General features: G+C 41.6%; 1 protein-coding gene across 9 annotated transcripts in view; it reads right to left on the bottom strand.

Moving 5' to 3' along the window:
- Nucleotides 1-839: 839 nt before the first annotated feature.
- Nucleotides 840-26,022, bottom strand: part of ADGRF5 (adhesion G protein-coupled receptor F5) — a 128,589-nt gene continuing 103,406 nt past the window's right edge. For 3 of the 9 annotated variants that reach the window (XM_049893753.1, XM_049893742.1, XM_049893702.1), the window contains 10 exons: nt 20,566-20,778; nt 17,670-17,831; nt 15,515-15,723; nt 12,433-12,612; nt 9,672-11,066; nt 8,766-8,885; nt 8,125-8,166; nt 7,978-8,037; nt 6,705-6,789; nt 841-4,747 (listed from right to left, as the gene is read on the bottom strand). In XM_049893753.1, coding sequence (XP_049749710.1) covers nt 4,668-4,747; nt 6,705-6,789; nt 7,978-8,037; nt 8,125-8,166; nt 8,766-8,885; nt 9,672-11,066; nt 12,433-12,612; nt 15,515-15,723; nt 17,670-17,831; nt 20,566-20,778 — 2,546 coding nt within the window. In that variant the 3' untranslated portion in view covers nt 841-4,667. Of the gene's footprint in view, nt 4,748-5,386; nt 5,451-6,704; nt 6,790-7,977; nt 8,038-8,124; nt 8,167-8,765; nt 8,886-9,671; nt 11,067-12,432; nt 12,613-15,514; nt 15,724-17,669; nt 17,832-20,565; nt 20,779-26,022 lie in introns of all 9 variants that reach the window. The other 6 variants (XM_049893696.1, XM_049893718.1, XM_049893709.1 and 3 more) reach the window with 5 other exon arrangements.

Below are 26,022 nucleotides of genomic sequence, written 5' to 3' on the forward strand. Positions count from 1 at the left end.
CCAGTTGCTCCGTGGGAGAAAGATGAAGCAATCTGCTTGCACAAAGATTACCACCTTGGGAACTCTATGGGCCCGTTCTACCCTGTCCTCGACAACAGTGGGTTTGGTTTTCTTTTGGTTAGCTGTGCCCAGACTTCTGACCTACAGAAACTGTGAGATAACAAATGAATGTTGTTTTAAGCTCCTAAATTTGTGACGTTACACAGCAAGAGAAAACTAATATAGTAAATATAGGGTCACATTGCAAATATATGGAAACCCTGGTGGCGTAGTGGTTAAGTGCTGTGGCTGCTAACCAAAAGGTCAGCAGTTCAAATCCAGCAGGTACTCCTTGGAAACTCTATGGTGCAGTTCTACTCTGTCCTATAGGGTTGCTATGAGTCAGAATTGGCTTGACAGCAGTGGGTTTTGCAAATATATAGTATCTGCTAATAAAAAAATTCATGGAGTTCCATTTTCAGCTGTCAAAGAAAATTTCAACCAAGCCACACACCAGTGTCAGAGCAGAACTTTACTTATTTTGTTTCACAGGCAGTTAGGTTCTGATAGCTTTACTTCAAGGACTATTGTTAAACCCCTGTAACTGCTGAATTACCACATGCCAAGTGGGGGTGTGGATGGTGTGAGGAAAGACTGCAGCCTTTCAGCCAGCCGAGCTCAGCTGTGAACTTCCCGGCACACCTTATGCCTGGAAAATGGAAGGGATCATTCACTGTTTGGAGAATGGAGTTAAATTCTGGTTGATGTAGGGAAGCCTGATACAGCAGTAGTAGCGAACCACAAAAGATCATAGAGTTTATATAAAGAAAGCTTCACAAGATCTGATTAGATTGTTTATTGTTACAAGCATGGAAAGGAAACACAGCTGTATGCTGGTATACTATTAAGACATGATTTAAAATCCCAAGTCACAATTTTAGAAAGCTACAGCATCTAATCTCAAAATTAACATCTTTGAAATAGTAGGACACTATTTCCTGTTGGTTTCAAAAAAAATACATAGGAATGATATATCCACTCTAAACTTCCCCCTTTGTTTTGGCCACCTGGGAATCAGACTTCTGTTGGCTTGAGTCTCTAGGCTTTCTCTTTGGGATGCAGACATTAGCATCACATGCCATGAATAAAATCCATTTTACCCCCTGGGACCACTCTCATTTCCTTTTGTCTTCACAAATGACTACGAACTTTCTGCTCCACTCAGAATAACTCCTTCCACCTCCCACCTGCACTTAATTGTTACTATAATCTTTCTCATCTCCATATAACTTCTTTGTTTTCTTCTGAAATCTTCCAACGCTGACCTCTCTGACGTTCCCTATACAAACAACAAAAGGCTATGACTTCACACAGTGTATCTTGATTTCTGGCCTTAGCACCTACATCCTGAAAACCCCACAGACCTTGATTTACCTCTTTCCCTGTATAACCAATAAGAAGTGGATATGAAGATGGCAGATACATGACTCATTCAAGAGATGACAGACTTGGATGTGTTACCCTGGATTTGTAATATTCCCAGAGAATATCTCTGTAGTTTATATTGCTTGTTTGTGAACGTACCAATCCCACAATCTCTGAGGAATTAGCACAGGTTCCCTTTTGGAAGAAAACTGATTTAATGGAAGTTCCCTTAATGGAAAGATATTTTGGCACACGGAACCAATTTCTCTCACTGGGAGATGTCGGGAACATGGGGAATCACTGAGCCCTTTACAAGGAAAGTCCCTGCTTCTCACTTTGCTCCCATGTCAGAACCAAACCTTCCTCCTTCCCTCAGAAATTTTCTACCAATAGTCTTGCAATCCTTGCTGATTTACAGTTGATAACCTCAGGGCCAAGTGAGGCTCCTGCTTTCATACAATTTACAGAATCATGGACTACTGTTCTCTTTCATAGTTTTGAATTCTACTGCTTATTTTAAGATCTTTTTGGGAAAGTACAGTGGTTGAATTATGTATCTTGCATTTGGGCAGAAAACCAGGAAGTATTTCTCCAATTTTTTGTTTCCATGTTTTTTCTGGAATTGGATCTAGTATTGTGGCTTGCAAGGTGGTGGCACATGCTTGTTGGTGTGTGTGTGTGTGTGTGGTGGGGATATGCCAACCACCACTTGGTTAATGGATGTGGGCAGAGGTCCAGGTCTACATCCTATGGAACTTTCAATTAGCGGAGGCTCCCCTTCACAACATCAACCACAATGATTCCCAAGGGGTTGAGGTTGGTGGAAGGTCAGTGTGTCTTATTCCTTTGCATTTTTTAAATACGAGAACCAGTGCCTACTCAAGAGCGCTCCCTGACTGATGACGTCAAGATTGCCAGGCTAATGTTGTGCTTAACCCTGGCTCAGTTCTCCCTGATACAACTCCAGACACCAACTCTAATTCCACAGTAGTCATTCTTTCCCTAGAATCTAATTCCAATTCAGCTGATCTTTCAACCTAGCCCCTACCTCTCTCTTCTTGATACTGAGCTCCGCCCAAAGTTGATAATTCCCTGGTGAACTTCGTCTGCATCTCACAGACTAAGACTCATTTCCTGTAGGGACTTTAAATAACACACTATTCAGCTGGGAAAGTGATGTGACAATTCTTAGACAAACGTGGGAGTAAATGTCTACATCATTTTGCGAATATGTAGAAATAAGGAGCTCCTCTACTTTAACCATTATTAGGACTCCTGTCAATCCCACTTACACCCATTCCTCTCCCTCCCCATGAATAAAAGAGAAGAGGAAACATAATGTAAAACAAAAAATACAGGGAAGAAAGTTTTAAAGAGCATATTAAAAGAAAACTCTTCGAACCTCAATACATGCTTGTGGAATCTCAACTTCTTTGGTCCCATCTTCTTAAAGCCTGGGCCCCTTTATGTTCTCAGTCCTCACGAAGACCACACAGCCCAGATTGCTCCCAAGTAGACCCACATTTTTTATTGTCTTATTTTCCCCTTGGAGTCAGACTTTGATTTGGAATATAAGGTAGCTGTATCTACAGCACCTAGTTTAGCTTTAATATGGATGCAATTGTAATAAATATTTGTAATTTTTACATGAAATGAACACACAATTCTCAAACAATCAGTTTCTTAGGAAAAGCTCTGTCATCTGTTCATAAGTTCAAGTGTCATTAGGAACATGAAATCACCAGCTATAAAAACTTCTCTCTGGGAGTGTTCCAAGTGGTTGGAAAAAAACACAAATTAGACGATATGAAAATCTTAATGTATTGGTCTGGCAACTTAAGGACTGAAAGAGATAATACATAAGGAGCTATACAACACACCAAGGGCCATTCAATCTACAGTAACAATAACAGTAACAACAACAATAACAACATGCAATGCTACAAGATTATTAAAATCTATTCTATAATGCACAGAGAAGTACCTGGTTAAAGCTGTTAAACATGAGAGTTGGGGTCTCTTTTCAGTGCAATATATCAAATTTGGCAATTCTTAAGTATCAAAAATATATATTTTTATTTTCGAAACGTGGAACTAAAATATATGGCTTTGCTGATCAACTGAAGAATATTTGGAGTCTGGGGCAGTTCTACTCTATCCTATAGGGTTGCTATGAGTCAGAATCGACTCGATGGGACTGGGTTTTGGGTTTAGGTAGTGCAAATGGTTAAGGAGCTGGCTGCTAACTGAAAGGCTGATGGTTCGAGTCCACACAGAGGTGTCTAAGAAGGAAGGTCTGGTGACCTACTTCCAAATACGCAGCCACTGAAAACTCTGTGGAGCACAGTTCTGCTCTGTCACACAGGGAGTCACCATGAGCTGGGGTCAATTTGATGGCAAATGGTTTATTGGTTATAGAAAATTTGATCAGTAGTTTGTTCCTGCGTGGATTAGATAAAGTATCTTTATCCCACTTTCTCTGCAGGTTCATTCCACTTAGCTCAAATCTTAACACACAAAGGTAGATATGAATGTGTTTACCATCAGGGGAATCATGTTTCCTTCCACGCATCTCCTGTAAATATTATTATCCATTTGAAGCATCCTCATAATGTAATTTCTTTTCAATCTGCTCCACTGCTTTTGATTTTTTCTGTTGGCTATGAAAATACCAAGCTCTTTTCCTATGGCTTACATCCAGTTTTCATTTTTGAGCCATTTTCTATTCTTAATGTTGCAATATCTATCTGAGTAGTTACATTAGATCATTAACATGGACATCTTAACATGTGGTCCTTAATGTTGTTTTTCCTTATTCTTCTCTTTTTTCATCTTGCCTTCCTTCCTTCCTAGATAGAACTCACCGGAATGTTTTCTTAAGTACTAACCTGTTACTTATTATTTTAATGGAAGCTTATCTTTGTGCCCAACGTGTGAAAAGTGAAAATGTCTCTTCAAAATTCTATTTTACAATATAGACAGAGAAGCTGGGCCTGGGGGGGGGAGGGGGGTGGGGCTTGAGTTTCACTTAAATACTATACACATTTGGTATCACATGAAAAGGGAGGGAAGCAAAAACAAACATAAAAATTACTTTTAGTCTGTCTTTACAAAAAAAAGCTTCCTTAATGAAAAAGTCTTTTCAGCATCTACTCCCAAAAGCCTGCTGAGCAAACATTTTACCCATAACTTTGGAAAAGATCTCTTCTTTCTGAGCACATCCACTGTTTTCAAGAGGGCACATGGGTTGGATTTTCCTGTTCTTAGTTGAGCAATGAGTAAGCACTGGATGAGTTTTCCAGGGATGAGCTGGTTGTTTCTGGGGTGGAAACATTGTACGTTCCTGCAAAACAGAGCCGCAGCCCCGCCTTAAAGACAAGCCTTCCTGGCCACCAGCGTGTGAACATCTTCTAGTGGTCCAGTAGGGAGCTTCGGTGCAAGAGCCAGGTAAGCTTGGCCAAGCCTGGAAATCAACCCATGCCTGCCTGCCTCCCACATCCCAGAAGTGCCAGAGAACAAACAAGGGTGTCGTTCTCAAACATGCATTGCAGCCGACAAGCACTATTTCACATCATACCAGCAGCCAGATTTCTACAAAGAAAGGAAGATCTCAACGTGGGCAGCTGCTCCACATGCTGCCACATGCATGGACTGGGGACACCACATGAGGAACCTCCCTGGTCCCCTTGGGCTATGGTGACTTGGGGAAGATCTTGGGAGAGGCCTGAAGGCCGAGCTGAAAGGCAAGGGTCTACAAAGGGAAGATAAGAGAAAATCTGTGGGGAAGGAAAGGTAGGACCAGAAAAGATGCAGAAGTCAGGGGACAACCCAAAGTGCCGAGAGCCGGTGCAGCAGGGAAGGCAGCATCTGAGCAATGGCAATGTCAGCACAAAGGCGGGGTGGGGTGGGATGGGGGGGCTGAGTGTCGACGACAGTGGGGAGTGTGTGTTGGACAAGGGGAGGGACACAGTGCCCACCCTACCATCAGATTCGTGAACTGCCACAGCTAACAAGGTTTCCATCATTGCTGGGAGGGGTCTTTGGGGCTGCCAACAACATAAACCAAAGTTACAGTGATTATGGAACCCTCAAATGGGCCAGTGTAGGGGCTGTATCAATGACCCTTGAAAAGCCATCAAGTGACAATGACCAGGTATCTCAGGCTCTGATATCCAGCTGATATCAGAAACAGAGCCCCCGCTCCAACATTTATCTGATTCAGAAACCAGAAACATATTTGTTTAGCCTTACATATGGCATAATTTTGATTCCGTAGAATTATTTCATAGAGTTTTTATTATTTTCACTTTCAGGCAAATGGCAGATGTGTACTGGCAGAGGGTAATCTAGTTCTAACACAGACAGATTATTTGATCATTTCACAACAGGCAGAAGCCATGACCTTCAAATCAAAAGTGAAGGTCCTCCAGTTTCATGAATCATTCACTAAATGAATGTAGAAACTACCAAGTTCTCCAGAGTTTTAGCAATTCATAGGTATTCTCAAAGCTTGCTTTCATATGAAAGGTCTTGGTCTGGAAGACTCTGCATTTGTGCGTTCTGCTCAGTTTCAAGAAGCTGGAAGGAATTCGAGTGCTTATTTTCCTGGGGAGATGGTGGCATGGGGTGGGCATTTCAATTTGCCAGAAGAGCTGACAGCCATTGCCCAAAGTCATTGATACTATTATCTCCTATTTCCAAGATGGAAATTTTAACTGTGCATATTTCTAATAGAAAAGTCATCTAGGATGATCCCTCATATATCCATGCACAGTATTATAAACGTCAGTGTGAAAAAACAAACACGCTCCAAAAAGGAAAAGAAACCCACAGCATGGGATCCTGTGGTAGGGTTTTCTAAGGAAATTTGTTGCTGCTCAGTGACGCAGAAATGGTACCTACCTATTTCAATTGAACATGAGTGAGAAAAGAACTTGGTGCTTGCCAAGGCCAGCAATTTAAGGTTCTCATTTTCATGACTGATGCAGTTTTGAAAGGCAGCTCTTACAAGGCTTGTCTAGATTCTCCAAATCTTATTCTTCATGAGTTATTATTGGTTGCCCACGGAAGGCAGTTGCCCTCTGTACCAGCCTACTGATGGTTTGGGAAAATGAAGTAAGTTCCTATATTTAACCTCTTCCCAAATGAGGTCATTGCAGGCACATCCATGAGGAGTATATGTGTCTGTGTGTGTGGAGCGGGGAGGGTAGAGCTGGGGTGGAGAGTGAAGGACTTCAGTCTCCCCTATCAGGGCAAGCTTATTCTAGTTAACCAGTGGGCACCTAGAGGTCGCTACATACCTGTTTTACCAAACAAATTATTAAATCTTCTTGATATTGGAGAACTCATAGAAAATACAGGTGTGGACGAACCTAGGGATGTTGACTAGAAGAGAGAGAGAAAAGACAAAGAGCAAATTTGTTAGACCAACATAAACCACAAACAAAACCCGTTTCCATTGAGCCGATTCCAACTCACAGCCACCCTATAGGACAGAGTAGAACTTCCCCATAGAATTTCCAAGGAGCAGCTGGTGGATTCAAACTACCGACCTTTTGGTTAACAGCCAAACTCTTAACCACTGGGCCACCAGGGTTCCTAGACCAATGTCCAAACAAACCAAAAAAAAAAAAAAAAAGCTAGCTGCTGTCAGAGTCCGTTCTGCTTGCTGCCCTCTAGTGGTCACTGCCTGCCTCTCTAGTTCCACTCCCTTAGATGGCCTAGATGAGCTGAATCAGAACTTCAAACAAATCAAGCAGGAGAGCCACCTTGAGATACTCGAATCTTATCACTAATATTGATAAAGAAAATACATGTTTTGCTGGTTTCCAGGTTTCTAGTACTTCTGACATGCGAAAGACAGTCAAATATATTCAAGCGTAATATTTATTTTCTGGATGGTGCAAATGATTAATGCATTTGGCTGCTAACCAAAAGGTTGGAGGGTTCAGTCCACCCGGAGGTACCTTGGAAGAAAGGCCTAGCAATCTTCTTCTGAAAAATCTGCCACTGAAAACCCTGTGGAGCACAGTTCTACTCTGATACATATGCAGTAAGGTAAGGTATTTTCCAAAATGAACTGCAGAAAAATCCTAAAAAACCCCAAAACCCAGTGCCATCGAGTCGATTCTGACTGCTAGCGACCCTATAGGACAGGGTAGAACTGCCCCATAGAGTTTCCAAGGAGCGCCTGGTGGATTCGACTGATCATTATTCCTCAAATTGCTTCCTTTAATACCTTGAATTCCCCTAGGAGATTTTTTTATCATTGAAAGATTGAATTTAACCTTCACTTATGTCATCTGTGCTATTCAAATCCGTATTTAAAGAGGTGAAGGTAGCATCTTAATGATGGCACCATGGCTGTGTTTAACAGGTAGAATGAGGCAAGAACCAAAATAACTGAATAATCTATGCTAAAAGTAGTTGTGGAGGAATAGGGGTTTGTGACTGCAATGTGTTTAAACCCAATGATCAAAATTCTAAGATAAATATTTAGCATTCTCTACTTCACCTTATTAGTGGAATGCCCTAGGACACAAAATGGAAATTCGCCACAGAGAAAAGGTTTACCTTTGAGTGCTGTGAAGACCATCTTGACAGTGAAAACTTGTTCAGCAAAGCTTCCTGTACCTGCATTGTTTAAGAGAAGAAATTGTCAGTCCAACTCACCATGAGTACCATAAATTTCTAGAAACATGAAATTGTCATTGTTCTTACCTTCTGATCCCAGAGACATCCAAACAGTAAAATGAATAATCCCTGGGTAAAGGATTGGGAAGAAATGCATTTTAATTATATTCTATAGTCCAGTAACATACATAAGTGAGTGTGTGTGTGTATGCATGTATATATAGAATATATAATAAATATGTAATATTTACTATATATACTATTGTCAAACAAAACAGGAAGCATTATTAACCTGGCATTGGATTGGTACTACCTCTTTCCCCATCTGAGTTTATGGAACAAGTCCAGTACATGATAACGTTGAAAAGGTCCACACCAAGGGACCTTAAATGCTATAATGTCATAAAGGTATTTTCCCCCAACTTTGAATGGGATGTCCTGCTGGTATGGTACTAACTGTACTTGCATCTGCATTACCCCTCACGTGGCTATCATGAGGATGCTGGGCCTGGGACAGGATAATTAGTCTTTTCCAACCAAGCTGTATTATGAAGGTCAGTAGGTACGAGCCTATAGCTTGTAGTCATGGGCCCAGCAGCGGAAGTTATGGTTTGCATGGTCTTGGCACAAGTGTCCAAGGGACAACGCCTCAACTTTCCCTGCAGACCCCCTGCCTCTTCACCAGCTCACAGGGCCCTCCATGCTTGGGCAGCTTTGTCTATCCTTACCACCCCTCCACTGAGTGAATCAGTGTTATTCACTCCCTTCCTGGTGCTCCAAAGGCTTGTTGTCTGTACCTCTGTTACAGCTCTTGTAACGATCCAGCTTTCATTATAATTAGTTATGTGCTACAAGACAGAGAAAATGATCTTGTTCATTTTTGCATAATCCAGCAGAATGTCTGGTTTATACAAAGCATTTTCTATTTTATTCATCAGCATAACTTCCAGACAATCCACCATGTAGTACAGAGTATTCATTTCACACACCAAATGTTTATTGAGCACCTACTCTGAGCCAAGGTATTTATTAGGCACAGTGTTACAATGGTTAGCGAGCTCAGCTGCTAAACAAAGGGTTGGACATTGGGGTCTACCCAGAGGTACCGCAAAAGAAAGGCCTGGTGATCTGCTTCTGTTAGAGTCAACTTGATGGCAACTGGTTTGAGGGATACAGTTATGAGCGAGACAGATGTGATCCCTATGTTCGCAAAGACAGAACTCATTGAATACTTATGGAAATTAACTGGAGAGATTACTTGGTTTAATAGTGATGTTTTCATTTAGGCAATAATAAACTGCTTCAAAATAATGTTGGCTAAACAGCAAAGTCCAGGGTAGTGAAGAGCCTTTCTTCCTGCCTATATTATTAGGAACTTTGCCAGGGCATTTAGAAGAGAGTTGCACACGCAACTAGATTATAATGCTGGTGATAAAAGGAATGAACGTCTATGGGGGCAGAGAGATGTGTCCTTTCTATCTTATCGAGTTCTTGTAATTACTGCTCTTTAAGGCTAAGGCTAAGGCCTCCTCTGGACTAAAATCCTTCCTCATTCCTACTCCTGTTTGTGTTTCTATCGTTAATTCTTCCCACCAGAATAGATACTTCCTGAAAGCCCTGCACTGAGAACTTACCTGGAAGGCATTGAGGAGGGTAAACACAATATGGAACACAGCATTGCTACCCTGGAACACGGTGGCAAGACCAAAGCCCCAGGTGAGCCCCAAGAGTGGCGTAAGGACCCCAATGCTCTTGCTGATCTGAAACAGGCTGCTCTTCTCCTGCTTGCTTGGCTTGTCTCCAATGGAAGGCCTCAGGATCTTGGTGATGACCACAACCGTGATGGTCACGTTCACCACCACAATGATCAGTGCTGGGATGACAAAAGCCAGCAGGGCCTTGGTGTCCTCCCAGTTGAGCCAACAGGCATTTTTCCTTGTGTAGACTTCCTGTGGCTGGGTGGCCCCCACCGTGATGACTGAAATGACAAGAGGGCAGCCATAGCCAAGAGAGAAAGCAATGGCTTTCTGGGTGGACCTGCTTGCATCATGCAGAATGAAAACCAGACGGTAGAAAAGCATAAGACCCAGTGTCAGCATCCAGAAGAAAACGCTGAGGTAGAAGAAGTGAATGAAGAAGGTGGCGGCCACACAGGCAGTTTCGTTGAGTGGATAGTGATGGTCATGGACGGTGGCAGCCACAATGAACCAGATATCAGCAACTAGAAGGGAAGCGGCAATGTTCACGATGCAGATGTGGCGCATATAGGATGTCCGGTTCTTGGTCACTGATTTCCAGACCACAGCTTCCACCACCAGACAGGCTGCTAAGCTCAGGATGGAAAAGCCCAACCCAATGTAAGAAATGATATCCAGTAGTATTTTCAGGAGAGAACCAGGGTTTGGGGAGTCAGGGGACATGAGTATGGAGAATGATGTTAGGTGATCACAGGTACAGGAGACATTGTCCCCATCTACTTCTTTAACATAGCACCCATCACTGTCCCACCCCCCTGTGTGATTGGCGAGGTTGAAGTTCCAGAAGACACATCGTGGTACCCCACCTGAAGGGTTGTTGTTCTTAAAAGTCATTGAAATCCTGAATGGCATGGTTATATGGTAGCTGACAGTGGTTGTCATCACTAAGCTGTTTGCAAAATTCTCTCCCTGAAAGTCCCTAGTAAGAATAGTTTTGAGAGTTGGGAAAGCCACTGTGACAATAGATGAATCTGGCTGCAAGCTTTCCAACCGGGGCTTGTCAATAACTACTTTGCCCCAAAGGGCAGTGTCTGAGAAAACAAAGCTCTGTTTGTAGTTTTTTGGGTGGCCAGTTTTGATGACTATGCCCCTCATCTGCACATTAGTGTGGGAGATGGACAAAACGGTGCTCTCTCCTGACTGTAACACCCGGGAAAACCGCTCCACTGAATCCAGTAGCCGTGAACTCTCATTGGTCTGTTGCTGTTGTAAAATCTTCCAGGTGCTCAAGATGGGCTCTCCAAGAATGACGTTAACCGTAGAGAGAATGTGCTGCAATTGAGATGGCATGGGATCAAACCAACCAAATTCTTTCAATCATAAAAGAGCCCCCCCCCCCAAAAAAAAACAGTATCCTCCTGGAAAGAAGCTGGTTGAGTGGGAAAGAGGAAAGGAGCAGAGAGAAAGATAAGGCATCACAGACTGGGGGGCTCTGTGACCTGTCTTCTTATGGCAGGGAACTGGCAGAGGATGGATTCCTAAACCTATGGGCTTTAACTAGTTAGCAGTAGTGGCAATGTAAACTACCCCCCACCACCCACTAAGGGCACTTCAGCAGGCTGGCAGAGACATTTATTAATTGTTTTATTATTACTTTTTTTTTTTTTTTTTAAATCTCAAGCCTGTAAAGGTTTTTTTTTTCGTAAATGTGATTTTACCTGCAAGGGTGAGGAAGTCTCAAATGACCCTCTCAAACCCTGCATATCAAATGAGCTATGTGAGTGTTGTCCAAAGCATCTTTCATCTTTCTTTTAGGCCATATAATTTGCTTCTTTCTCCTACAAACTTGGGCTCACCATTTTCCTTTGTGACTGGCCCTTCTTTGCCTCTGGGAGGATGTCCCCTTTGGGCTCTATTACCCAATCAGCTTGCCAGTTGGCCTCTAGAAGGGTTCTACCAATGGCAGGCACTGGCAGATGGTAAGGTGGGAGGAGAGACAAGTTGGAATATATTTTCACACTACCCACCACCATCCCCAGCCTCCTCATTGCATCTCTGGCAACAGCTATGCTCTTCCAAGACTATAGCTCCTGCTGAGTGGTCCCTCCTACAAGGCTTCAGCTCTCACTTGGCTCTAGAAGCACTATTTTCTCTGCTTTCTCTTTTAGTCCTGGAGGTAGTAGTGGCTTCCATATGGTGCTGGTCTCTGGGTGCCTCATCACCCCTTGTTTGTTCTTTAATGCTGGCTTCACTTCTGTAAGCATTCTTTCTTTAAAGCCTCTTTCTTTGAACAACTGTGGGTGAATTCTCTTTCCTCCCTGAATGCTGATTGCTTCAAAGCTCATATTTAGTGCTAGAACTTTGAGAATCCCACCTCATACATATTCTGAAAATGTTTTATCCCTAGCTCTTCTTGAAGCAGGTAAGAATTAATTTTATTTTAATGAAGAAATCAAAGCAGAGATTCACTAAAGAAATCTTCTTAAGATCCCAAAATGAATTTTGGAAACATTCTCCAATATCCTAAAGCCATAGCTGGCAGAACATGCTATATATGTGACTATATGGTCATACTATCCATAGTATTACATTACTTGGAAAAGTTAAAGAAGCAGGAATGGTGATGAATTATGTTTCTTGACCTTAAGTACTGAGTGATGAAAATGCGAGACCCAAAATCTTGGAAGGGTAAACTCACCGTCATCATTTCTGAGTTCACTTGGGTTGGAACTGTTGAGAGCAAATCAAGGATGTTAATAATGGCCCCCAGATTACCAGGGGATGAGCTGATTTCATGTTCCACCTTGTTTGTACTAATAGATAGATTATGAAGGTATGCAGAGAGCTTCTCATCCTGAGAGGGGCTCTTGATCAAAGCCTAGTGAAACCAAAACCAAAAAAAAAAAAAAGTCATCGAATTCTGTTGATCCAGCCATGACACGTCACATCACATCCATAGCATCCTTTTTTCTCCACTCCCATTGTCAATGCTTATTACAGACACTTCTGCTTTCTAGATATCTCCAATCTCTCCCTCATCTAACTCACCAGAATGATATTCATGACATATACAACAACAGTGTGCTACTCCTTTGATATTCAGAGGTTTACCTATGCCCAGAGGAAAAGATCAACACCTTTTTGCCTGTGTTCACTCACCTTTGAGTGGCCTGATACTTGGTACATAATTGACACTCAATACAGATTTGATAATCAAAGAAATTCAAAGTTCTTGATGAATAGATCTTTACATTTCAAATTATCATCTCTTACTGCCACTCACCTCTCTGAAGCTTCTGCCCTACCCGAACTGGTCTACTTACTGTGCTCAGAACACAGCTATCTCTTTTTCATCTCTAGATTTTTATTCATGCTGTCCACCATCTAGAATGCTTTTCCGCCCCTGTCCCCTTTCCAAATGCTGCTTGTCTACCAAGACCCAGTTCAAAGAGTCTCCCTCCCTGGGAAGTTTTTCCAAGGTAACCTAGACTCATTCTTTCGTCTGAACCCATTGCCTGTTCTGTCCCTTTTGCATGTGCTTGCAGTTGCATCCCATGTTCTGTTGGAATAACTTGCTTGTCTCTTCAACTACCTGTGCCTGCTCTTCAGAATGGAGTATTATCCAAGACCTCACTCACTGAAGGGGAAGAGTAAGACATATGTCAACCTGATGACTGATTGAAAAGAGAATGTAGGTAGATGTGATTGCTAGAGAACTAGATTAAAGCTCAGAAAAATTGTTACTTGGATGGTCTGCATGGAGGCACGTTTGGCACTCTTTGCTTTTTCTCATGTCACTTAATCTGCTGATGAATAGCCTAACTGTCCATCTCAGTTTACCTGAAATAGTTCTGTTTTATATCTGCTGTCCTAGCCTAATCATTAATAGTGCCCCACTTTGATGCTCAAAAGTGTCCAGGTTTGGGTGATAATTACATAGTCACCCTATGTATAAATACCATACCTCTGTCTTCTAACTATCTAATTCCTTTCCAGTTGCCACTGAGTCAACTGAAACTCATGGCCACCCGTGTTTGTCAGAGTAGAACTGTGCTCCACCTGGTTTTCAGTGGCTGATTTTTCAGAAGAAGGACATCAGGCCTTTCTTCTGAGGCACTCTGGGTGGACTTGAACCTCCAACCTTTGAGTTAGCAGCTGGGTCCACTGGTACCACCCAGGACTCCATCTAACTTTTACTTTTAATAAAAGAATGAGCTCACGTTCTATCTTCTCCACAATGCCTTTGGTGAGTGTTCCAACCCAGCAGAGTTCCTTCCTCTGAATGTGTAAGTACTTGTTTTATTTAACATACTCTACATCTGTGACATTTCTGCTGATGTCATTTGGTGTTTTAATTTCAAAATCTCTTTAATTAAATTGCAAGCTCCTTAACAACATGTACCAGGTATTATATTTCTTTTTAGCTTTCTTAGACCCCATAAAGTCTAGCACAGTGCAAGTCAGTTAATCTGGCACATAGTAGGTTTTCAATAAATGTATGTTGAATGGATAAATTAAATACAGCATGATAGACCAGCATGCCCCATTCCACTGAAAATGCATCTAAAAAACCAAAGACAAATCTGTTGCCATCAAGTTGATTCCAACTCACTCATAGGACAGAATAGAACTTCCCCATAGGGTTTCTAAGGTGTGGCTGGTGGGTTCGAACTGCCGACTTTTTGGTTAGCAGCTGAGCTCTTAAAGACTGCACCACCAGGGTTCCATAATAGGCATCTAGAATTGGCATCAGGGCCCAACTTTGAATTTAAATTACAATTTCTAACTTTCTCAATTAAAATAATTTATATCCCCCATGTTTCATCCATCAAGGTCCAACTCAAAGATTCTCAAGCAGAACTACCTGAATAGCCTAGCCAAAAGTTAACACACACAACTACCCAACTGGATTATATTATCTGCGAAATCAGAGGCCAAGTTCTGATTTACCTTTTTACCTGTCAACACCATAAGAATGCTTTACACACAGTAGGTATTTTAGTGAATACAGTAGGAGACCAGAGGAGAGACAGAAGATAATTAGATAAAACACATCAGTAGCACCTCCTTTCTTCAGTTTTTCTTCCAGTGATGAGAGGATTTGGTACTGTTTGTCTGAGGATGTCACATTCACTGTAACTCTGAACTGGTTGCCTCACCAGAATCTACTTACTGACGCTTGAGGAATTTTAGGAGTCTCTGACATACAACAAATGAAGTGTGATGTGACATTTAATTATTTTTGATGGAAAGAAAGGAATTTTCTCCTGCCACGTAGCAGTAAGCTCTATTCCAGGTAAGAGAGGCAGGGTACCTCCTTTTATAGAACTATAGAATCTAAGGATTGAGGAAATCTTAGACCTCTGAAAGTATAAAGCCCCACTTTTTATTTTTTGCATTGATGAAACTTATTTTATATATTGTTCCTCTTGCTAAAAAGGTTAGCATTATTTGCTTGATCTCAAAATAATTCAAAGGAGAGCAGTAACAGAGAAGATAATACCATCTACCCCTTGAAGAAATTGGAAACAAGGTCCTGAGAAGCTAAAGTCAAGGTATACAGGTGGTCCTAGAGTAGAACACATACTTTGTTACTGCCATATTTATATGTAAGCATTCTAAAGCTTTTCTAGGGTTGCATCTTCTTTGGAAATGAGCAAATAAAAGGAGCTTTCAAAGCAACACAAACCAACCCAAGGCCCATTTTCCTAAGGGCTGAGAAGTACGCTAACCCAGAGAGATATTCCCAGGGAACTCAAAGTCAAAGGTTTAAGGATCACCTTGGTCCGGCTGAGCAGACTATTTATCGGGGCAGAGATGCAGTCATTCCTCTTCACCTTCCACGCAGAGCCTTCGCATTTGTAAGTGATGATTCCCCCAATGAGGCTGCCAGAGCTGCAGGGAACTTGTAAGAATTGGCATAGCTTCTGGATGACTTTCCCAGGCGCCCCGACACCTATTACGGTATCTCGGCATGTGATGTTTATCTCTGTTTGGGAAACGTGGCAACAAAGGGACAATTGAGAGGAGGAGGAAAGATAGTGGATATACAGTCAGGTCTAGGTAGAATTTTGACATCTGAATTCATTTTTTTCTGTTTACTTTCAATTTCTTTATTTTACCCCTGATTTTCCAAAGCTCCTCCCTGCTTTCCATATAAACTTAACTTCCTTAGTCTGCACTTGCTTTTCCTAACAGAATTTATCTCCTCCATGCCTCATCCCACTCTTAGTCTCCAAGAATCTTTTCTTGTGTGGGAAAGCAAAACCATGAAAGAAGGTAAGAGAATCACCTGGGAAGATACTGAACACCACCCCCCCCCCCCTTTTCCAGGCTTTCTATAGCCCAAGCAAATCAGAATCTCTAGAGGTGGGATTCAGGCCTCTGTATTTTTTTTGTTTCTCAGATGATTCTAATGTGCAGCCAAGGCCCAGAAGCATTGCCTCAACCCAAAGACATAATTAGTGGTGGAAATTTCAGGCACCCATGAAGGAGCCCTGATGGTGCAGTTGTTAAGCACTTGGCTGCTACCCAAAAGGTCGGTGATTTGAACCCACCAGCCACTCCATGGAAGAAAGAAGTGGCAATCTACTCCTGTAAAGGTTAAGGCCTTGGAAACCCTATGGGACAGTTCTACTCTGTCCTATAGGGTCACTATGAGTCAGAATCCACTCCATGACAATGAGTTTGATTTTCTTAATGATCTGAGTACTTCAGGCAATCTCTTTAAGCATTTGTTCCTTCTGGCTTCCCTTAAAGATGAATCTTTTTCACCTTTTCTCAAGACCAGACCTGAATGGGGAAATGACATTTGTTGTAGAGTCTCTGGATTTCCAGGGAACCTTTGCTCTTTGATGAAGGAACAGCCCCCTCCCTCACCAGCTTTTTTATTTAGCATTAATTGAGATCTTAGCCATTGTATGAAAATCTTAAAACGAATGAATATGCTTTGCTGGGAAAAGGAAGTAGAAGTGGACTTGGTACGAAGAAAGAGAAGAACAAAGACAAGTGAATAAAACATGTTGAGCCTGGCCTAAGATAGAGGGCAAATGAGGAGGTGACCTGGGCTGCCCCTTGCAGGGTCTCAGGACACAGTGACTCCGAGAGAGAGGGAACTCTAAACTGCTTCCTGCTTTGGTGTCTACGGCCCAGTTACCAATCATTGTCAGAACAACCACAAATCAAACAGGACACATCAACAAGCTGGGTGATAGAGCCATGGAATCCTTCTGATATCAGGGGACCACTACTGGGAAGACTTCTGGAGGGATTGCTAGTGGCAAAAGTCCAGGATCATAGTTTATCCACTTGACTCTCTTGCTACTGAGGAGAGCTCTTCAGCATAAGTTATTACAGAAATGGCTCCACAAATCATGACCTTTTATGTTGAAAACATTTTAGGAGGGCATGTTGGCTCAGATCGGAAAGACTGTTGCCTATTCCTTATAGATGCATTCTTTTCATGTAACCTTGTCTCAGGAACGCAGTGGTAGTGGAGACACCCTTCCTTTGCTGTAACATGAAGGGAAAGTCTCAGCCACACATAGATACTGTCCACACTTATCTGCCCAGTGAACTGCTGAGCCTCCCAGACTCAGCAAAAACATGATTTCATCTGCAAGGATTTCTTGACCACTTCCTCCCCACCTGTCTCACCAGCAGAGTTAAACCCTCCTCCCTGGCTGCCCATAACATCTCTACTTCAGCATGCACCACTCTATAGGTGATAACATTTTTTATCACACCCACCTCTCCCCTAAGATAAGGCAAGTGAACGTGGCTTATTTACTTTTAAATGCCCCATGCTTAGGCCAAGGCCTCCCACATTGAAGATGCTCAGCATACATTTATTTAGTGAATGAATGAGAGTATAAATGAATAAACGAATTTCTGCTTATGACTATAACACTTTAAAGTAATTTCAAATGCCCTTACCAGGAACCAGATTAAGCTTCATAGATGGACTCCGGACAGAAGTGTTGGCAGCATTGGTGAAGTGACAAAACACCTCAATATTTTCTGGACACCAGGAAGTTGAGTGTGCCATGATACTCTCACTGTGTGTGTAGCACACTTGCTTTTCATTAACTACTTTTGCTAAAGAAAAAGTTATAGAAAGAATTAAGTCACAAGATGAGTAGCAAAAGCACAAACTTTGTTATGATGATGCTATATGGATAAACCTGTCCAAAACTTATGTTTCTAATTATGCTCCGTATTAATTCTATATCTTTATTTTCTCAGAAATGAGCCACATTCATTTTTTTTTAATTGTGCTGTAGGTGAAAGTTTACAGCTCAAGTTAATTTCTTGTACAAAAATTTATACACATATTGTTATGTGACACTAGTTGCAATCCCTATAATGTGATAATACACTCCCCTTTTCCATCCCAGGTTTCCTGTGTCCATTCAACCAGCTCCTGGCTCTTTCTGCCTTCTCAACCTCCCTCTGGACAGCAGCCACCCATTTAGTCTCATGTTTTTTTTTTATCTGCTTAAACTAAGAAGCGCACTCTTTGAGAGTATTATTTTATGTTTTACAGTCCAGTCTAATCTTTGTCTGAAGAGTTGGCTTTGGGAATGGTTTTAGTTCTGGGTTAACAGAGCAACCGGAGGACATGTCTTTGAGATTTCCTCCAGTCTCAGTCAGACCATTAAGTCTGGCCTTTTTACGTGAATTTGAGTTCTACACCACACTTTTCTCCTCCTCCATCAGGGACTCTCTGTTGTGTTCCCTGTCAGGGCGGTCATTGGTGGTAGCTGGGCACCATCTAGTTCTGGTTTCAGGCTGATGGAGTCTCTGGTTTATGTGGCCCTTTGTCTATTGGGCTAACATTTTCCTTGTGTCTTTGGTGTTCTTTATTCTCCTCTGGTCCAGGTGGGTTGGGATCAATTGATGCATCTTAGATGGTCACTGGAAAGTGTTTAAGACTCCAGGTGCCACTCGTCAAAGTGGGATGCAAAACATTTTCTTAATAAACTTTGTTATACCTATTGACCTAGATGTCCCCTGAAACCATGATCCCCATACACCAGACCCTGCTACTCTGTTCCTTGAAGTGTTTGGCTGTGTTCAGGAAACTTCTTAGCTTTTGGTTTAGTCCCATGCCACATTCATTTTTAACATGATTTTATTTATTTACTTTTTTTTTTTTTTTTACCTCTGGCTCTCTGGCTCTTAGATAAGAATAAATCCATATTTGCATGTGCGCTAGCCAAAATTTTACCTCTGCCTTCCTTGACTCCAAATCTGTGCCCACACATTTTTTGACAATCAGAATCTCTTTCCAGCATCCCTCTATCTACCCAAGTCTCATTTATCCTATCCTGCCTTCACCACACTGGTTAATATCGACTTCTTTATGGATTTTCTCCTCCACTAGACCGTGTGCTCCTGAAGAGCAAGTCCTCATTCTTATTTACCATTGCATCTTCCAGTGCCTAGCTCAGTGTCTGAAACATAGGAAGAACTGGATGCAATCAATGCATATTGAATACAGAATGTTGAAATGTTTTAATATTTCAATATCCAGATTGATTTCATTCCCCTGTAGCTTACAGCCTTCTCTAAAGACTCCAGTTTTTATTGGGTCTCTGCTTTTCTGAACTTCCAATGTTCTTTCAATCTGTATTATTTATTTAGGATAATTAATTTTATATACATTGGCTTTTATGACATGGACCCCTCCAGATATTAACACATGTGCCCCAGTTTGTTTTTCTCCTTCTTGCTGCCTAATATGTTGCTTTGCATTGAGAAGGTCCTCAATGGACAGTTGTTGAAAGAATGAATGAGCTTTTAAAACCCTCATGAAGGTGTCTATCTTTTAAGATTTGGGGTTGCGAGCTTATATTTGATCGTGGAAATCCTGAAAGATCTGGATCGAGAGGTACCATCTACCAGTGAAGATCTAAATTTGTTTTTTTGCCAGGCGCCATGTGGTGCTACCAGTGGACCACTGGACCACTTTAATATCTCAGTTTGGAGTTTCCTGAACCACACAGGCAGGATAAATTCAAGCCCCAAGCTTTGTTGAGGGCAGGACAGTTACAATTCTCAAGGAGAATTTTTCCCACCTAGAGATGAGGCCAAGATCTAATGTCTCACAGATAGATTTTGTTTTTCTAGGCTACTCTTCCAGTGAACATGAAACCCGTTACGAGTCCCGACATCGTGCAGGCTGGGGTCGGGTGGGTGGGGGTGCCTCAGCTATAGCTTAGGGGGCGAGGCCTTTTCTTTATGCCCCTCACCACCTTAAAACCCAGGATTCTGGGCTTCTGATACTGGTAAAGTTCAGGGAACAGATCATTAGATAAAGCTTACACCTCTATTTTTCTTTCCCTCTATGTTTTTGGCCCTTGATTATTTGTCTTACTTTCTTGCATGCCCAGCTACGCATTTAAATGCATTTTTGTGTTATTTTTATAGCCCATCTAGGTGTTCCATGGAGAAAGGGGCTATCAGGCTACATCTATTCTGCCATATTGAGGAAGTGAGAATCCCATAAAGGTATGTTAATACTGTCTTCAACAGCTCCCACAGCCTCCAAGCTGTTATCCATATACCAATACAGAGCAGAAGGTAACAGGGCTTGTGGATTCTGCTCTGTTACATTCTGTTTCTCACACTGTCCCTTTGTTTTTTACTCCCTATTTTGAAGAGTGAGAATCCAGGAGGGGAGTTTCTGTTGTATGCTCTGTTATACACAGAGTTGCTATGAGTAGGAGCCTACTCGACGGCATCTAACAACAACATTTTAAGAGAAATTTTTTAGACTCCATATACTTGAAATAATATTGCCCAAACAATTCAGCAGTTGTCCTCTTACCTGCTGGAAAGAAAAGGGAACCCATTTGGAAAGTAACTTTGTAGTCTTCATCCTCCTCTATGCAGCACTTAAAGCTGTAGGAGCCATTGCATGGAACTGCAACTTCCAAAGGATCAATCAAGATATTTGCTTGTAGAGGCAGCGGGTGAACAATGACATCCTTGGTTGCAATACTATATGAATTTTTATATTTAAATATACAGTGATAGGTTCCTGAGTAGAGGGAAGCAAACATAAGATGTAATAAGATAACCATTCCTAAAAGTCCATTTGCTGGGAAGGTTAAGAAAAAAAGCTCCCTGTCAAATTTGTACAAGGGCACAGTACACCTGCCTGAATGCTAAAGGAGAAAATGTTTGGTCAGCTCCCCTGCTGGATTCTCCATGTCTTTGAAGAATTAACCAACAGCCACCCAAGTATTACATACCTTTGAATAGATTTAAGTGGCTTATACAAGTTCACACAGCTTGTTTCAAACCAGGAACTGGGTTTCAAACCAGGTTCTTGAATCCTACTCCAAGGTTCTTTCACCAACCCAGGGCATAAATGATAATTCTGGCATGTGTTGGGATGTGAATTTCTTTGAAGAGAATTATTGGCCTGATAGAACGTTGTGGTGTTGTGACCTCCACTCTTCACCCAGCCCATGCCTGGATCTCTCAGGCTGCAGGACATCATGGCATCAGGAGTGTGGTGAGAGGGAGAGAGAGAGAGAGCTCTTGGGAGAGCTTGACCTGTGAACTTTGATCTATAATTCTATTTAAACCCCATTGTTGTCAAGCCAATTGCAGCTCATAGCAACCCCATGTGTTACAGAGTAGCCCGGCTCCACAGGATTTTCTTGGCTGTAATCTATGAAAACAGTAGGCCAGACCTTTCTTCCATGGAGCCACTGGGTGAGTTTGAACTGCTGTTCTTTAGGTCAGCAGCTGATAGCAAACCACTTGTGCCAGGTAGGGACCTTCTGACTCAACCTAGAAAATTCTAAAGACAGGGGTATTGGTAGATCTTGCTGGAGTGTTGAGAGGGCTGCAGGAGCAGTACCCTGTATACCTAGTGTTTGGAAAGTGGTTGGGTTGAGCTTTGAAAGAACCTCATCTAAGTGGACATTATGCTAGGGACCATCAGAGAATGACCCACCATTTGAGCAGCTGCTTGGAAACAGTATGGTAAGATTATAAATGCCACCTTCAGTAAATTAAGACCCTTCACTTTCTTTCCATTTCTTCTCTTTGCCGCAAACCTGTAGGAACCAGGAGCAACAGCTGCCTGGTGGGAAAGAGGTATAACAAGGAGACTGAAGAAGCTCCTTTCAACTCCTTTCTGCCTTGTTATGGGGGAGGTGAAATTTAAATTGGATATAAAATGAAAGGATGGTAGATCTAGATCAGAATAGGTTTTTCAGTACCTGAGTACTGGACTGTTCTAACAGTGTACTGTGACCAGAAAAGCTGTGGGCTCTCCTAAGTTATAACTCAGCAGTAGGAAAGAGTAATTGGACACAGCAGGTTTGAGATCAGCCTTGAAGAAAACATTCCCACTTCCTGGGAAGTTCAGCCCAAATAATAACACTATTTCTATAATGTTGCCTAGAACTTACATGAAAACTTAAATAAAATGTAGGACTTGCAGGATCTCGAGTGAGTTCTATAGTTAATTAAAGGCAACAGAGTAGAGTGGTTAAGAGCCAGCCACCAGAGCCAGACAGTCTGGCACTACCATTTACCAGATGTATAACCTTGGGTAGTTACTTAACCTCATGGGGTCTTGGTTTCCTCATATGTAACTTGGGGATAATAATAGCAATATCCTCAAGGTTTATTGTATTAAATAAATTAATACATTTAAACAGTTAGCACAGTACATATTACATAGTAAGTGCTCAATAAATGATAGCTGTTATTATGGCAGCCCTGACTAGCAGCTTCCCTTTGCATTCAGAGACTTGGTTTTCCTTCCAACATGAACAATTTATACAGGTTAAATAATAATAAAAAAAAAATAGTAATAAACAATTGCCTCAAATCTGACTCTTAGTGATCCTATGTATGTTAGAGTAGAACCGGGCTCCAAAGGGTTCTCAATGATTGATTTTTTGCAAGTGCTTCTCTGTGTGGACTTGAACCTCCAACTTGTTGGTTAGCAGCAGAGTACGTTAACCGTTTGTACCACCTGGAGACTCCAAGAATCTTGGAATAGAATTTGCTAAAATAAAAATTATTCTGTTCCTTGGGCCCAGACATATAAAAACTTTACCTAAGGTTTTTTTTTTTTTTTTTTTTTCCTTATACCACAGTTGGTTGAAACACTCCCAAGAGTCTGGTAAAAGATCTTCAAAAAAAAAAAAAAAAAAATTCTCTTCATGGCAAGAATACAGGCTTTGGAGTCAGAGAGACTTAGTTCCAATTCTGGCTCTACAACTCAAGGTATGTAAGCCTAGGCACCATCACTCATCTATCAGTTTGCATACTTTGGTGTCTTGGGTGTTGCTGTGATGCTGGAAACTGTGCCATCAGTATTTCAAATACCAGGAGAGTTACCCATAGTGGACAGGTTTCAGTGAAGCTTCCAGACTAAGATAGAGTAGGAAGAAGAACAGGAGATCTATTTCAAAAAAAACTGGCCAGTGAAAACTTTATGGACAGCAGTGGGACATTGATATAGTGCCAGAAGATGATCCCCTCAGGTTGGAAGGCACTCAAAATATGACTGAGGAAGAGCTGTCTCCCCAAAGTAGAGTTGACCTTGATGATGTAGATGGAGTCGAGCTTTCGGGGCCTTCATTTGCTAATGTGGCATGACTCAAAATTAGAAGAAAACAGTTGCAAACATCCAGTAATAATCAGACTGTGAAATGTACAAAGTATGAATCTAGCAAAATTGGAAGTTGTCAAAAATGAAATAGAACACTTGAAGATGGATATTCTAGGCATTAGTGACCTAAAATGGGCTGGTATTGACCATTTTGAATCAGGCAATCATATGCTTTACTATGTTGGGAATAACAAATTGAAGAGGAATGGTGTCATATTTGCTGGCAAAAAGAACATTTCAAGATCTGTCCTGAAGTACAACACTGTCAGCGATAGGATAATATCCATACACCTACAAGGAAGACCAGTTAATATCACTATTACTCAAGTTTACACACCAACAACTAATGCCAGAAATGAAGAGACTGAAGATTTTTATCTTCTGCAGTCTGAAACTGATCAAACATACACTCAATATGCATTGATAATTACTGGTGATTGGAATGCAAACGTTGGAAGCAAAGAAGAAGCACCAGTAGTTGGAAAATATGGCTTTGGTAACAGAAATGATGCCAAAGGTCACATGATAGAATCTTGCAAGACCAATGACCTAGTCACTGGAAATACCTTTTCTTCAGCAACATAAATGGCAACTATACAGCTGTACCTCACCAGATTAATACACAAGAATCAAATCGACTACATCTGTGAATGGAGACAATGGAGAAGCTCAAAATCATCAGTCAGAACAAGGCCAGGGGCCAACTGTAGAACAGATCAATTGCTCATATGCAAGTTCAAGTTGAAGCGGAAGAAAATCAGAACAAGTTCACGAGAGCCAAAGTATGACCTTCAGTATATCCCACCTGGATTTAGAGGCCATCTCAAGAATAGATTTGACATATTAAACACTAATAACCAAAGACCACATGAGTTGTGGTGTGATATCAAGGACATCATACATGAAGAAAGCAAGAGGTTATTAAAAAGACAGGAAAGAAAGAAAAGGCCTAAATGAATGTCACAAGAGACTCTGAAACTTGCTTTGAACATAGAGTAGCTAAAGCGAATGGAAGAAATGATGAAGTAAAATTGCTGAACTGAAGATTCCAAAGGGTGGCTCAAGAAGACAAATTAAAGTATTATAATGAAATGTGCAAAGACCTGGAGTTAGGAAAGGGAAGAACATGCTTGGTATTTTTCAAGTTGAAAGAACTGAAGAAAAAATTCAAGCCTTGAGTTGCAATTTTGAAGGTGATGCAGAGGTTAGGTGCTACATTAAGCTTCAGCTGCTAACTAAAATGTCTGCCGTTTGAATCCAGCAGCTGCTCCTTGGAAACCCTTTGGGGCAGTTTTACTCTGTCCTATAAGGTCACTCTGAGTCAGAATTGACTCGACAGCAACAGGTTTGGTCGTTTTTGGTTTATGGACAAAATACTGAATGATGCAAGAAGCAACAAAAGACGACGGAAGGAATACACAGAGTCACTATAACAAAAAAGAACTGGTTGATGTTCAACGATTTCAGGAGGTAGCATATGATCAAGAACTGATGTTACTGAAGGAAGAAGTCCAAGCTGCACTGAAGACACTGGCAAAAAATAAGGCTCCAGGAATTGACAGAATACCAAACGAGATGTTTTGACAAATAAATGCAATGCTGGAAGTGCTCACTCGTCTATGCCAAGAAATTTGGAAGAGTGCTATCTGGCCAACAGACTGGAAGAGATCCATATTTGTGCCCATTCCAAAGAAAGATGATTGAACAGAATGCAGAAATTATCATACAATATCATTAATATCACATGCAAGTAAAATTTTGCTGAAGATCATTCAAAAACGGTTGCAGCAGTACATGACAGGGAACTGCCAAAAATTCAAGCTGGATTCAGAAGAGGATGTGGAATGAGGGTTATCACTGCAAATGTCAGATGGATCTTGGCTGAAAGCAGAGAATACCAGAAAGATGTTTACCTGTATTTTATTGACTATGTAAAGGCATTCGATTGTGTGGATCATAACAAATTATGGATAACATTGTGAAGAATGGGAATTCCAGAACACTTAATCGTGCTCATGCAGAACCTGTGCACAGACCAAGAGGCAGTTATTTGAACAGAATAATGAGATACCATGTGGTTGAAAATCAGAAAAGGTATGCGATGGGGTTTTATTCTTTCACCATCCTGATTATCATGGATTGAAATTATGTCCCTCCAAAAATGTGTGTATCGACTTGGCTAAGCCATGATTCCCAGTATTTGTGGTTGCCCTCCATTCTGTGATTGTAATTTTATGTTAAGAGGGTTAAGGTGGGATTGTAACACCACCCTTACTCAGGTCACCTCCCTGATTCAATCTAAGGGGGTTTCCCTGGGATGTGGCCTGCACCACCTTTTAACTCTCAAGAGATAAAAGGAAACGGAAGCAAGTAGAGAGTTGGGGACCTCATATCACCAAGAAAGAAGCACCAGGAGCAGAGTGCGTCCTTTAAACCCAGGGTCCCTGCACAGAGACGCTCCTAGGCCAGGGGAATATCGATGAGAAACACCTTCCTCCAAAGCCAACAGAGAGAAAAAGCCTTACCCTGGAGCTGATGCCCTGAATTTGGACTTGTGACCTACTAGACTGTGAGAAAATAAATTTCTCTTGTTAAAGGCATCCACTTGTGGTATTTCTGTTGTAACAGCACAAGATGACTAAG

This window comes from Elephas maximus, chromosome 1, assembly GCF_024166365.1.
Source record: "Elephas maximus indicus isolate mEleMax1 chromosome 1, mEleMax1 primary haplotype, whole genome shotgun sequence".
Classification (NCBI taxonomy): domain Eukaryota; kingdom Metazoa; phylum Chordata; class Mammalia; order Proboscidea; family Elephantidae; genus Elephas; species Elephas maximus.